General features: G+C 46.3%; 1 protein-coding gene across 4 annotated transcripts in view; it reads left to right on the top strand.

Moving 5' to 3' along the window:
* The window catches only part of RHOT1 (ras homolog family member T1), a 74257-nt gene that overhangs the window by 14108 nt on the left and 47188 nt on the right, over window positions 1-12961 (top strand). For all 4 annotated transcript variants that reach the window (XM_068263800.1, XM_068263799.1, XM_068263797.1 and 1 more), the window contains exon 2: window positions 4549-4607. In XM_068263800.1, the coding sequence (XP_068119901.1) occupies window positions 4549-4607 (59 nt within the window). The remainder of the gene's footprint in view (window positions 1-4548; window positions 4608-12961) is intronic.

Here is a 12961-nt window from a genome sequence, read left to right as displayed (position 1 = left end):
AAGCTAGCCATACATCTAGTGATTCTGATTCAATCGATAAAGTGATCCACTTTATTAAGAAATCGACTCCAGTGGTTGATTGGAAGTCGATCGACTAGTGACCCACACACTACAAACGATATCCTATGCGATTCACCTCTACATTTGATCTGACTGATGTTGTGCCTCCATGCTCCGAATGCAAAAATAGATTGAGTCGATCGAATGACGTGAACAGTAGTCAATTCCTGTGCGATCAACTGATGTCTTGCATCCTGCTCGATCAACTAAGCTGGTCGATTCGACACAAAAATCAGCCACTTTTCATCTATTGGGAATTCTGGAGCACACTCAGTTCTCTCTCGCTTTTATAAAATGATCGAATTGATTGGTCGATTGTACTGCCAAATCGCTAGATGTATGGCTACCTTACCAAAGCTAGTGTGGCCATCACTTGCATATCACTGTCGTCTCACCCACACTTCTGCCCAGTTGTTGCCAAAAAAGACATTTATCAACTGTTGTGTGAATGATTAATGGGGAAATGTTAATTGTTGGTAGAGATTCTTTAGATTCTGTGCTTTACTGAATCTAATTTCTAATCTTTTAAAACAATGTATAGATTATCTCTTGGATTAATCGATGGTCTTATCTTCAGCACAGGAACTTACCTTAAAGACGTATGATCCTTTGTTCTATACATATATTCTTTGATAACTTTCAGTTAGTTGTTAGAAGTTACATTTACCACCCCTGACCTTGCCTTAACCATCTTTACTCTGATCCTGATTTTCCATGGCAGACTACCTACATTGAAGCCTTAAAAAAACATCTAGAGTGCTCAGCCAGCCATTCCTTGGAGAAAAAGTAACACAGATGAGGACTTCCTTTGTTACATGTTCCCATTCTCCCTTTACCCTTATACTTAAAAACTCTTCACTAGATCCCACAGCAATCTTCAGCTACATCGGTTTCACGTCTTTCCATCCAAAGCACTGGAATGCCTTGTCCATTCAATTGTAGCTGACTACTTGTCCACTGACTTCCTTTTTTTCCCTCTTTCTCTGTTCTCCAACCTGGCTTTTGCCCAACTCTTATATAGGCACAGCCTTTACCAAAATAACCAATGATCTCCTAACAGCGAAAGTTTCTTACTCCTCCTCGTTGATCATTGTTCCACATTTGGCAATTTACACCATGCTCTGGTCTGATGATTATGTTTGCAGGGGTCCTGAAGGGTATAGTTACGCCCCTATATAAAACACTTCTAACATGCTAATGCAGACCTTACTTCTATCCCACCTTGATTATTGTAACCTCCTCCTTTTATGATCAACAAACTGACTAACTAATGCCCCTACAGACTCTAGATTAAAGTGAGGCGGCTGATAACGACGACCTTTGATGATAATCTGGTGTGTGTACAGCAGCCCTGGCCTGCTGCCTAGTAAGCGATCTGCCAGGCGGCAGTCAGTTCGGGCAAGCAATGGCCGATAGCTAAGTGCCCGTTCCTTGTGACGCCACATTGGTGCCGGCCCTCCCCGCCCCTCCTCCCCCATATTGCAATAGTACGTATTGTCAGCCTGTAGGATGAATACACATCTGTACAGCCTCCGCCCAGCAATGTTGTCTGAGGTATCAAGCATGCAGACAGGCTTTTACATCTCTTCATGCCATACTGAACTCTGTATGACTCTTCTACCTTCTACTTCTCTTCTTGCTCCTCAGCTACTTTCCCTACTTGCCAAGCTCTTTACTGGCTCCTACTTACCCAAAGTTTGGACTTCAAATTCCTAACTGTAACCTACAATTTTTCTATAATCAGTTCTACTTCCGCTAATTTTTCAGACACCTTCCCAACCATACCCACCATTTGTCTTCTGTTTTCTACTAGAATCATTATCTACATGTGCGTAGACAGGACTTCTCATGGGCTTATACCCTCCCAAACACATTCATGATGCTCCACCCTAAAAGAACAAGCGACACCCATGCTAACCTAGAAATAAAACAAGACACTCATATGGTCATTATGAGTGTCGTGTGAGATTGTGGGACGTATGTTGGGGTGCTTGTGGCACCACAGAGACCCTGTGGTTTGTAATGATTTTATCTTGGTTTTGTGTGACTTGTTACTATTGATGAGGATTGTCCACAATAAAGCTTATATATATTTTTTGGAACTGTGAGGCTCGCCTTAACTTTTCTCTGTATTGTTGTTGTTTAAAGTGAATGGGAACCGCATTTAACCACTTCCCAACTGAGGGGTTTTACCCCTTGACCACCAGAGCAATTTTCTTCCTTTCAGCGCTCCTTCCATTCATTCGTCTATAACTTTATCATTACTTATCACAATGAAAGGAACTATATCTTGTTTTTTTCGCCACCAATTAGGCTTTCTTTAGGGGGGACATTATGCCAATAATTATTTTATTCTAAATGTGTTTTAATGGAAAAATTGGAAAAAATGTGGGAAAAATTTATTATTTTTCAGTTTTCGGCCTTTATAGTTTTTAAATAATGCATGCTACTGTAATTAAAACCAATGAAATGTATTTGCCCATTTGTCCCGGTTATAAAACCGTTTATGTCCCTATCACAATGTTTGGCGCCAATATTTTAATTGGAAATAAAGGTGCATTTTTTTCAGTTTTGCGTCCATCCCTAATTACAAGCCTATAGTTTATAAAGTAACAGTGTTATACCCTCTTGACATAAACATTTAAAAAGTTCAGTCCCTAAGGTAACTATTTGTTTTTTTTTTTTTAATTGTAATTTTTTTTTTCTAATTACAAAAAAAAAAAAAATTGGGGAGTGTGGGAGGTAAGGAGTTAATTTTTTGTGTAAAACTAATTTATTTGTATGTGAAAAATTCTTTAGGGTGTAGTTTTAATATTTGGCCACAAGATGGCAACAGTAACTTTTTGATTAAAGAGAATCTGTATTGTTAAAATCACACAAAAGTAAACATACCAGTGTGTTAGGGGACATCTCCTCCTATTACCCTCTGTCACAATTTTGCCGCTCCCTGCCGCATTAAAAGTAGTCAAAAACAGTTTTAAAAAGTTTGTTTGTAAACAAACAAAATGGCCACCAAAACAGGAAGTAGGTTGATGTACAGTATGTCCACACATAGAAAATACATCCATACACAATCAGGCTGTATACAGCCTTCCTTTTGAATCTCAAGAGATCATTTGTGTGTTTCTTTCCCCCTGCAGCTCACTGAAGAGTTACAAGCTGATTGTTCGTTTCTTCTTGCAGACAGCTCTGCCCCGTTGTCTGTAATTCTGCAGTATGTGACTCATCAGTATGTGAACAGAGGATTTATCCAGCTTGTAAAAGATAAGAGAGCAGAGAAAAGCTGGCTAATGTAAATAACACACACACACACAGGGGAGTGTGCATAGAGGGGGCATGCATAGCAGATCACACTGAAGAGTTGGCAGCCTTCCAGACATAGGACGACAAGTCCAACAGGGGAAAGATAAGCTGATTTATTACAGAGATGGTGATAGTAGAAAGTGCTGCAGTAAGCCAGAGCACATTATAATAGGTTTAGTAACCTGTAGGATGGTAGAAAACACAATGACATTTTTGTTACAGAGTCCCTTTAATGCGTCCTTTCGGACGCTTGCAGGAAGTACTAGGAGGCTGGGATCGTTTTTTTTTTTTCCACAATGATCGCGCTGCTTATCGGAGAAGCAGCGGATCATTGCAGGGCTTAGATCAACGAACGGGAATGGATTTTCCCGTTCATTGATCTCCGGGCGAGCGGCCGGCGCCGGCGGCATGTTTACGAGCGGGAGTGCGCGCTGCAGCGGCGGGAGCGCGGAAAGTACGGATTTCTCCGTCCCTGGTGGTGAAAGGATGGAAAAAGGGACGGAGAAATTCGTACGCGTGGGGGTAAAGTGGTTAAAAAAAACATGAAGCAAATACTTACCTAAGGAGAGGCAAGGCTCTGGGTCGTATAGAGCCTTCCGTCTCCTCTCTCGGTGCTCTCTATCCTGTGCTGCCCCCCCCCCTTTAATCCCCCACAGAAAGGGTATTTGGAAGTCTTCGGGAGCAGTGTCCTCCCGAAGACGTGCAGCTCCATACTGCACAGGCGTGAGCGTGCAAGAGAACGTGCTTGCGCAGGCGCAGTACAGGGCCGCCCTTCTTCAGGAGCACTTGGGCTCCCTGAAGACTTCTGAAGCCTCCTTCGGCCGGGTAAAGCCGTATTTGACAATTAGTCAAATACTGCTACTGGGCGAGCCAGCACCAGAACGAGGGGACCAGGAGAGGAGCAGGAAGGCTCTATAGGACCCAGAGCCTTCCCTCTCCTTGGGTAAGAATCTGTCTCATTTTTTTAAATGTGGTTCCCATTCACTTTAAGAATCTATGCATGTATGGCTATAGTCACTGTCCGATTAATGCTAATGCTGTTTACTACCTTTGTTTGCTTTACCTACTTTGCACAACAGAAGATGATGGCATTATTATTATTATTAATAATAATAATAGTACGATGCTTTGCTCTATATGTTAATTGTAGGATTGGTGTAACGCTGCTGTGTTTTTATTTTCCAGCCCGGGTGGGGAAGACATCCCTGATAATGTCGCTTGTCAGCGAGGAGTTCCCGGAGGAGGTGAGATGCTCTCGGGTTGGTTAGATAATTGCACAGACAGAGGATGGCCAAGATGGTTACATACCTCCCTAAATAAGACAAAAAGTGAACAAGTACGGTTTCCAACCCTCCAGAGAACATGGCTATTGTCCTTGGATAGAGGTCCCCTAAGAACAGTGACAATGCAGCATTCACTGACTACCATCTTCCATCCTATCTCTGGGCAAAAACTAAAATATTCCATCCTAGCGATTGCTGATCTCCAGTCTACCCATTTTACTTGCCTCCCACTTCTATCCGGTTCTCATCATATTCCAATCTCCAGGAAGCCTCTCACTGTCCTCTGGTCCTCTCATCATACCACCTTAGAATGGCTTCTGTTGGTCCTTCCATCATACCACCTTAGAATGGCTTCTGTTGATCCTCCCATCATACCACCTTAGAATGGCTCCTGTTGGTCCTCCCATCATACCACCTTAGAATGGCTCCTGTTGGTCCTTCCATCATACCAGCTTAGAATAGCTCCTGTTGGTCCTCCCATCATACCACCTTAGAATCGCTCCTGTTGGTCCTTCCTTCATACCACCTTAGAATGGCTCCTGTTGGTCCTTTCTTCATACCACCTTAGAATGGCTCCTGTTGGTCTTTCCATCATACTATCTTAGAATGGCTCCTGTTGGTCCTTCAATCATACTATCTTAGAATGGCTTCTGTTGGTCCTTCCATCATACCACCTTAGAATGGCGTCTGTTGGTCCTCCCATCATACCACCTTAGAATGGCTCCTGTTGGTCCTCCCATCATACCACCTTAGAATGGCTCCTGTTGGTCCTTCCTTCATACCACCTTAGAATGGCTCCTGTTGGTCCTTCCATCATACTATCTTAGAATGGCTCCTGTTGGTCCTTCCATCATACTATCTTAGAATGGCTCCTGTTGGTCCTTCCATCATACCACCTTAGAATGGCGTCTGTTGGTCCTCCCATCATACCACCTTAGAATGGCTCCTGTTGGTCCTCCCATCATACCACCTTAGAATGGCTCCTGTTGGTCCTTCCTTCATACCACCTTAGAATGGCTCCTGTTGGTCCTTCCATCATACTATCTTAGAATGGCTCCTGTTGGTCCTTCCATCATACTATCTTAGAATGGCTCCTGTTGGTCCTTCCATCATACCACTTTAGAATGGCTCCTGGTGGTCCTGCCATCATACCACCTTAGAATAGCTCCTGATGGTCCTCCCACCATACCACCTTAGAATGGCTCCTGTTGGTCCTTCCACCATACCACCTTAGAATGGCTTCTGTTGGTCCTCCCATCATACCACCTTAGAATGGCTCCTGTTGGTCCTTCCATCATACCACCTTAGAATGGCTCCTGTTGGTCCTTCCATCATACCACCTTAGAATGGCTCCTGTTGGTCCTTCCATCATACCAGTTTAGAATGGCTCCTGGTGATCCTGCCATCATACCACCTTAGAATAGCTCCTGATGGTCTTCCCACCATACCACCTTAGAATGGCTCCTGTTGGTCCTTCCACCATACCACCTTAGAATGGCTTCTGTTGGTCCTCCCATCATACCACCTTAGAATGGCTCCTGTTGGTCCTTCCATCATACCACCTTAGAATGGCTCCTGTTGGTCCTTCCATCATACCACCTTAGAATGGCTCCTGTTGGTCCTTCCATCATACCACCTTAGAATGGCTCCTGTTGGTCCTTCCATCATACCACCTTAGAATGGCTCCTGTTGGTCCTTCCATCATACCACCTTAGAATGGCTTCTGCTGGTCCTCCCATCATACCACCTTAGAATGGCTCCTGTTGGTCCTTCCATCATACCGCCTTAGAATGGCTCCTGTTGGTCCGTCCATCATACCACCTTAGAATGGCTCCGGTTGGTCCTCCCACCATACCACCTTAGAATGGCTGAATGGCTCCTGTTGGTCCTCCCATCATACCACCTTAGAATGGCTCCTGTTGGTCCTTCCATCATACTGCCTTAGAATGGCTCCTGTTGGTCCTCCCATCATACCACCTTAGAATGGCTCCTGTTGGTCCTTCCATCATACCACCTTAGAATGGCTCCTGTTGGTCCTTCCATCATACCGCCTTAGAATGGCTCCTGTTGGTCCTTCCATCATACCAGTTTAGAATGGCTCCTGGTGATCCTGCCATCATACCACCTTAGAATAGCTCCTGATGGTCTTCCCACCATACCACCTTAGCATGGCTCCTGTTGGTCCTTCCACCATACCACCTTAGAATGGCTTCTGTTGGTCCTCCCATCATACCACCTTAGAATGGCTCCTGTTGGTCCTTCCATCATACCACCTTAGAATGGCTCCTGTTGGTCCTTCCATCATACCACCTTAGAATGGCTCCTGTTGGTCCTTCCATCATACCACCTTAGAATGGCTCCTGTTGGTCCTTCCATCATACCACCTTAGAATGGCTCCTGTTGGTCCTTCCATCATACCACCTTAGAATGGCTTCTGTTGGTCCTCCCATCATACCACCTTAGAATGGCTCCTGTTGGTCCTTCCATCATACCACCTTAGAATGGCTCCTGTTGGTCCTTCCATCATACCGCCTTAGAATGGCTCCTGTTGGTCCTTCCATCATACCGCCTTAGAATGGCTCCGGTTGGTCCGCCCACCATACCACCTTAGAATGGCAGAATGGCTCCTGTTGGTCCTCCCACCATACCACCTTAGAATGGCTTCTGTTGCTCCTTCCATCATACCACCTTAGAATGGCTCCTGTTGGTCCTTCCATCATACCAGTTTAGAATGGCTCCTGGTGATCCTGCCATCATACCACCTTAGAATAGCTCCTGATGGTCTTCCCACCATACCACCTTAGAATGGCTCCTGTTGGTCCTTCCATCATACCACCTTAGAATGGCTTCTGTTGGTCCTCCCATCATACCACCTTAGAATGGCTCCTGTTGGTCCTTCCATCATACCACCTTAGAATGGCTCCTGTTGGTCCTTCCATCATACCGCCTTAGAATGGCTCCTGTTGGTCCTTCCATCATACCACCTTAGAATGGCTCCGGTTGGTCCTCCCACCATACCACCTTAGAATGGCAGAATGGCTCCTGTTGGTCCTCCCATCATACCACCTTAGAATGGCTCCTGTTGGTCCTTCCATCATACCGCCTTAGAATGGCTACTGTTGGTCCTTCCATCATACCACCTTAGAATGGCTCCGGTTGGTTCTCCCACCATACCACCTTAGAATGGCAGAATGGCTCCTGTTGGTCCTCCCACCATACCACCTTAGAATGGCTCCTGTTGCTCCTTCCATCATACCACCTTAGAATGGCTCCTGTTGGTCCTTCCATCATACCAGTTTAGAATGGCTCCTGGTGATCCTGCCATCATACCACCTTAGAATGGCTCCTGTTGGTCCTTCCATCATACCACCTTAGAATGGCTTCTGTTGGTCCTCCCATCATACCACCTTAGAATGGCTTCTGTTGGTCCTCCCATCATACCACCTTAGAATGGCTCCTGTTGGTCCTTCCATCATACCACCTTAGAATGGCTCCTGTTGGTCCTTCCATCATACCGCCTTAGAATGGCTCCTGTTGGTCCTTCCATCATACCATCTTAGAATGGCTCCGGTTGGTCCTCCCACCATACCACCTTACAATGGCAGAATGGCTCCTGTTGGTCCTCCCATCATACCACCTTAGAATGGCTCCTGTTGGTCCTTCCATCATACTGCCTTAGAATGGCTCCTGTTGGTCCTCCCATCATACCACCTTAGAATGGCTCCTGTTGGTCCTTCCATCATACCACCATAGAATGGCTCCTGTTGGTCCTTCCATCATACCACCTTAGAATGGCTCCTGTTGGTCCTTCCATCATACCACTTTAGAATGGCTCCTGTTGGTCCTTCCATCATACCACCTTAGAATGGCTCCTGTTGGTCCTTCCATCATACCACCTTAGAATGGCTCCTGTTGGTCCTTCCATCATACCGCCTTAGAATGGCTCCTGTTGGTCCTTCCATCATACCACCTTAGAATGGCTCCGGTTGGTCCTCCCACCATACCACCTTAGAATGGCAGAATGGCTCCTGTTGGTCCTTCCATCATACCACCTTAGAATGGCTCCTGTTGGTCCTTCCACCATACCACCTTAGAATGGCTCCTGTTGGTCCTCCCACCATACCACCTTAGAATGGCTCCTGTTGGTCCTCCCACCATACCACCTTAGAATGGCTCCTGTTGGTCCTCCCATCATACCACCTTAGAATGGCTCCTGTTGGTCCTCCCATCATACCACCTTAGATTGGCTCCTGTTGGTCCTTCCATCATACCACCTTAGAATGGCTCCTGTTGGTCCTTCCATCATACCACCTTAGAATAGCTCCTGTTGGTCCTTCCATCATACCACCATAGAATGGCTCCTGTTGGTCCTTCCATCATACCACCTTAGAATGGCTCCTGTTGGTCCTTCCATCATACCACTTTAGAATGGCTCCTGTTGGTCCTTCCATCATACCACCTTAGAATGGCTCCTGTTGGTCCTTCCATCATACCACCTTAGAATGGCTCCTGTTGGTCCTTCCATCATACCGCCTTAGAATGGCTCCTGTTGGTCCTTCCATCATACCACCTTAGAATGGCTCCTGTTGGTCCTTCCATCATACCAGTTTAGAATGGCTCCTGGTGATCCTGCCATCATACCACCTTAGAATAGCTCCTGATGGTCTTCCCACCATACCACCTTAGAATGGCTCCTGTTGGTCCTTCCATCATACCACCTTAGAATGGCTTCTGTTGGTCCTCCCATCATACCACCTTAGAATGGCTCCTGTTGGTCCTTCCATCATACCACCTTAGAATGGCTCCTGTTGGTCCTTTCATCATACCGCCTTAGAATGGCTCCTGTTGGTCCTTCCATCATACCACCTTAGAATGGCTCCGGTTGGTCCTCCCACCATACCACCTTAGAATGGCAGAATGGCTCCTGTTGGTCCTCCCATCATACCACCTTAGAATGGCTCCTGTTGGTCCTTCCATCATACCGCCTTAGAATGGCTCCTGTTGGTCCTTCCATCATACCACCTTAGAATGGCTCCGGTTGGTTCTCCCACCATACCACCTTAGAATGGCAGAATGGCTCCTGTTGGTCCTCCCACCATACCACCTTAGAATGGCTCCTGTTGCTCCTTCCATCATACCACCTTAGAATGGCTCCTGTTGGTCCTTCCATCATACCAGTTTAGAATGGCTCCTGGTGATCCTGCCATCATACCACCTTAGAATGGCTCCTGTTGGTCCTTCCATCATACCACCTTAGAATGGCTTCTGTTGGTCCTCCCATCATACCACCTTAGAATGGCTCCTGTTGGTCCTTCCATCATACCACCTTAGAATGGCTCCTGTTGGTCCTTCCATCATACCGCCTTAGAATGGCTCCTGTTGGTCCATCCATCATACCATCTTAGAATGGCTCCGGTTGGTCCTCCCACCATACCACCTTAGAATGGCAGAATGGCTCCTGTTGGTCCTCCCATCATACCACCTTAGAATGGCTCCTGTTGGTCCTTCCATCATACTGCCTTAGAATGGCTCCTGTTGGTCCTCCCATCATACCACCTTAGAATGGCTCCTGTTGGTCCTTCCATCATACCACCTTAGAATGGCTCCTGTTGGTCCTTCCATCATACCGCCTTAGAATGGCTCCTGTTGGTCCTTCCATCATACCACCTTAGAATGGCTCCGGTTGGTCCTCCCACCATACCACCTTAGAATGGCAGAATGGCTCCTGTTGGTCCTTCCATCATACCACCTTAGAATGGCTTCTGTTGGTCCTTCCACCATACCACCTTAGAATGGCTCCTGTTGGTCCTCCCACCATACCACCTTAGAATGGCTCCTGTTGGTCCTCCCACCATACCACCTTAGAATGGCTCCTGTTGGTCCTCCCATCATACCACCTTAGAATGGCTCCTGTTGGTCCTCCCATCATACCACCTTAGATTGGCTCCTGTTGGTCCTTCCATCATACCACCTTAGAATGGCTCCTGTTGGTCCTTCCATCATACCACCTTAGAATGGCTCCTGTTGGTCCTTCCATCATACCACCATAAAATGGCTCCTGTTGGTCCTTCCATCATACCACCTTAGAATGGCTCCTGTTGGTCCTTCCATCATACCACTTTAGAATGGCTCCTGTTGGTCCTTCCATCATACCACCTTAGAATGGCTCCTGTTGGTCCTTCCATCATACCACCTTAGAATGGCTCCTGATGGTCCTTCCATCATACCACCTTAGAATGGCTCCTGTTGGTCCTTCCATCATACCACCTTAGAATGGCTCCTGTTGGTCCTTCCATCATACCACCTTAGAATGGCTCCTGTTGGTCCTTCCATCATACCACCTTAGAATGGCTCCTGTTGGTCCTTCCATCATACCACCTTAGAATGGCTCCTGTTGGTCCTTCCATCGTACCACCTTAGAATGGCTCCTGTTGGTCCTTCCATCATACTGCCTTAGAATGGCTCCTGTTGGTCCTTCCATCATACCGCCTTAGAATGGCTCCTGTTGGTCCTTCCATCATACCACCTTAGAATGGCTCCTGTTGGTCCTTCCATCATACCACCTTAGAATGGCTCCTGTTGGTCCTTCCATCATACCACCTTAGAATGGCTCCTGTTGGTCCTTCCATCATACCACCTTAGAATGGCTCCTGTTGGTCCTTCCATCATACCACCTTAGAATGGCTTCTGGTGGTCCTCCCATCATACCACCTTAGAATGGCTCCTGTTGGTCCTTCCATCATACCACCTTAGAATGGCTCCTGTTGGTCCTTCCATCATATCGCCTTAGAATGGCTCCTGTTGGTCCTTCCATCATACCACCTTAGAATGGCTCCGGTTGGTCCTCCCACCATACCACCTTAGAATGGCAGAATGGCTCCTGTTGGTCCTCCCACCATACCACCTTAGAATGGCTCCTGTTGGTCCTCCCACCATACCACCTTAGAATGGCTCCTGTTGGTCCTCCCATCATACCACCTTAGAATGGCTCCTGTTGGTCCTCCCATCATACCACCTTAGAATGGCTCCTGTTGGTCCTTCCATCATACCACCTTAGAATGGCTCCTGTTGGTCCTTCCATCATACCACCTTAGAATGGCTCCTGTTGGTCCTTCCATCATACCACCTTAGAATGGCTCCTGTTGGTCCTTCCATCATACCACCTTAGAATGGCTCCTGTAGGTCCTTCCATCATACCACCTTAGAATGGCTCCTGTTGGTCCTTCCATCATACCACTTTAGAATGGCTCCTGGTGGTCCTGCTATCATACCACCTTAGAATAGCTCCTGATGGTCCTCCCATCATACCGCCTTAGAATGGTTTCTGTTGGTCCTTCCATCATACCACCTTAGAATGGCTCCTGTTGGTCCTTCCATCATACCACCTTAGAATGGCTCCTGTTGGTCCTTCCATCATACCACCTTAGAATGGCTCCTGTTGGTCCTTCCATCATACCACCTTAGAATGGCTCCTGTTGGTCCTTCCATCATACCACCTTAGAATGGCTCCTGTTGGTCCTTCCATCATACCACTTTAGAATGGCTCCTGGTGGTCCTGCCATCATACCACCTTAGAAAAGCTCCTGATGGTCCTCCCATCATACCGCCTTAGAATGGTTTCTGTTGGTTTTTCCATCATACTTGCGATTCCAGGAAGCCTACTGTTGATCTCTGGTTCTTACCATCGATACTCCCCTTTCCAGAAGCCTACTGCTTGTCCCAGGTCCTCCCATTCTTCTAGTTTCCCAGGAAGGTCCCCACTGGTCTCCAGTTCTCTCATTATTTATTTGTGTTTATATAGGGCTAACATCTTCTGCAGTGTTTCACAGTGTACATAGTCATGTCACAGACTGTCTCTCATTATACTCACCAACCCAAGAAGTCTTCTACTAGAGATGGAAAGAGAGAGACTGTGAGGCCAGCAGGAGCCTCGCGGGAGAGGTGATGAGTCTTCTTTCACGGATAGAAAAATATAGGTGTTACAAACCATTAAGTGTCTGTGGGAGATCGCCTGCTGTGGAGATTTCCTAATCTTTATTTTGAGCTTAATTTACTAAGCCTTTTATAATATCATGGCTGAATATTTACCAAAATAATACAAAAATTCAGATTAATTCATACATGAATATTTTAAAATCTGCATGCTTCGGACAGTTTCTGGTACTGAGAGAAATGTGGAGGCTGCCATCATTATAATATGACTATTGTGTAGATCTATTGGCTGCAGTTCCTCATAAGTGCCTCCAAAATAAGCATGCAGCCAATGGAGTCAAAGCTCCTTATTTACATACCTGTTCTGGGTCACTGATGCAGGA

The sequence above is a fragment of the Hyperolius riggenbachi genome, chromosome 12, assembly GCF_040937935.1.
Source record: "Hyperolius riggenbachi isolate aHypRig1 chromosome 12, aHypRig1.pri, whole genome shotgun sequence".
NCBI classification, from domain to species: domain Eukaryota; kingdom Metazoa; phylum Chordata; class Amphibia; order Anura; family Hyperoliidae; genus Hyperolius; species Hyperolius riggenbachi.
The sequence above is the reverse complement of the archived record's forward strand: the minus strand, read 5'-3'. Positions and strand labels throughout refer to the sequence as shown.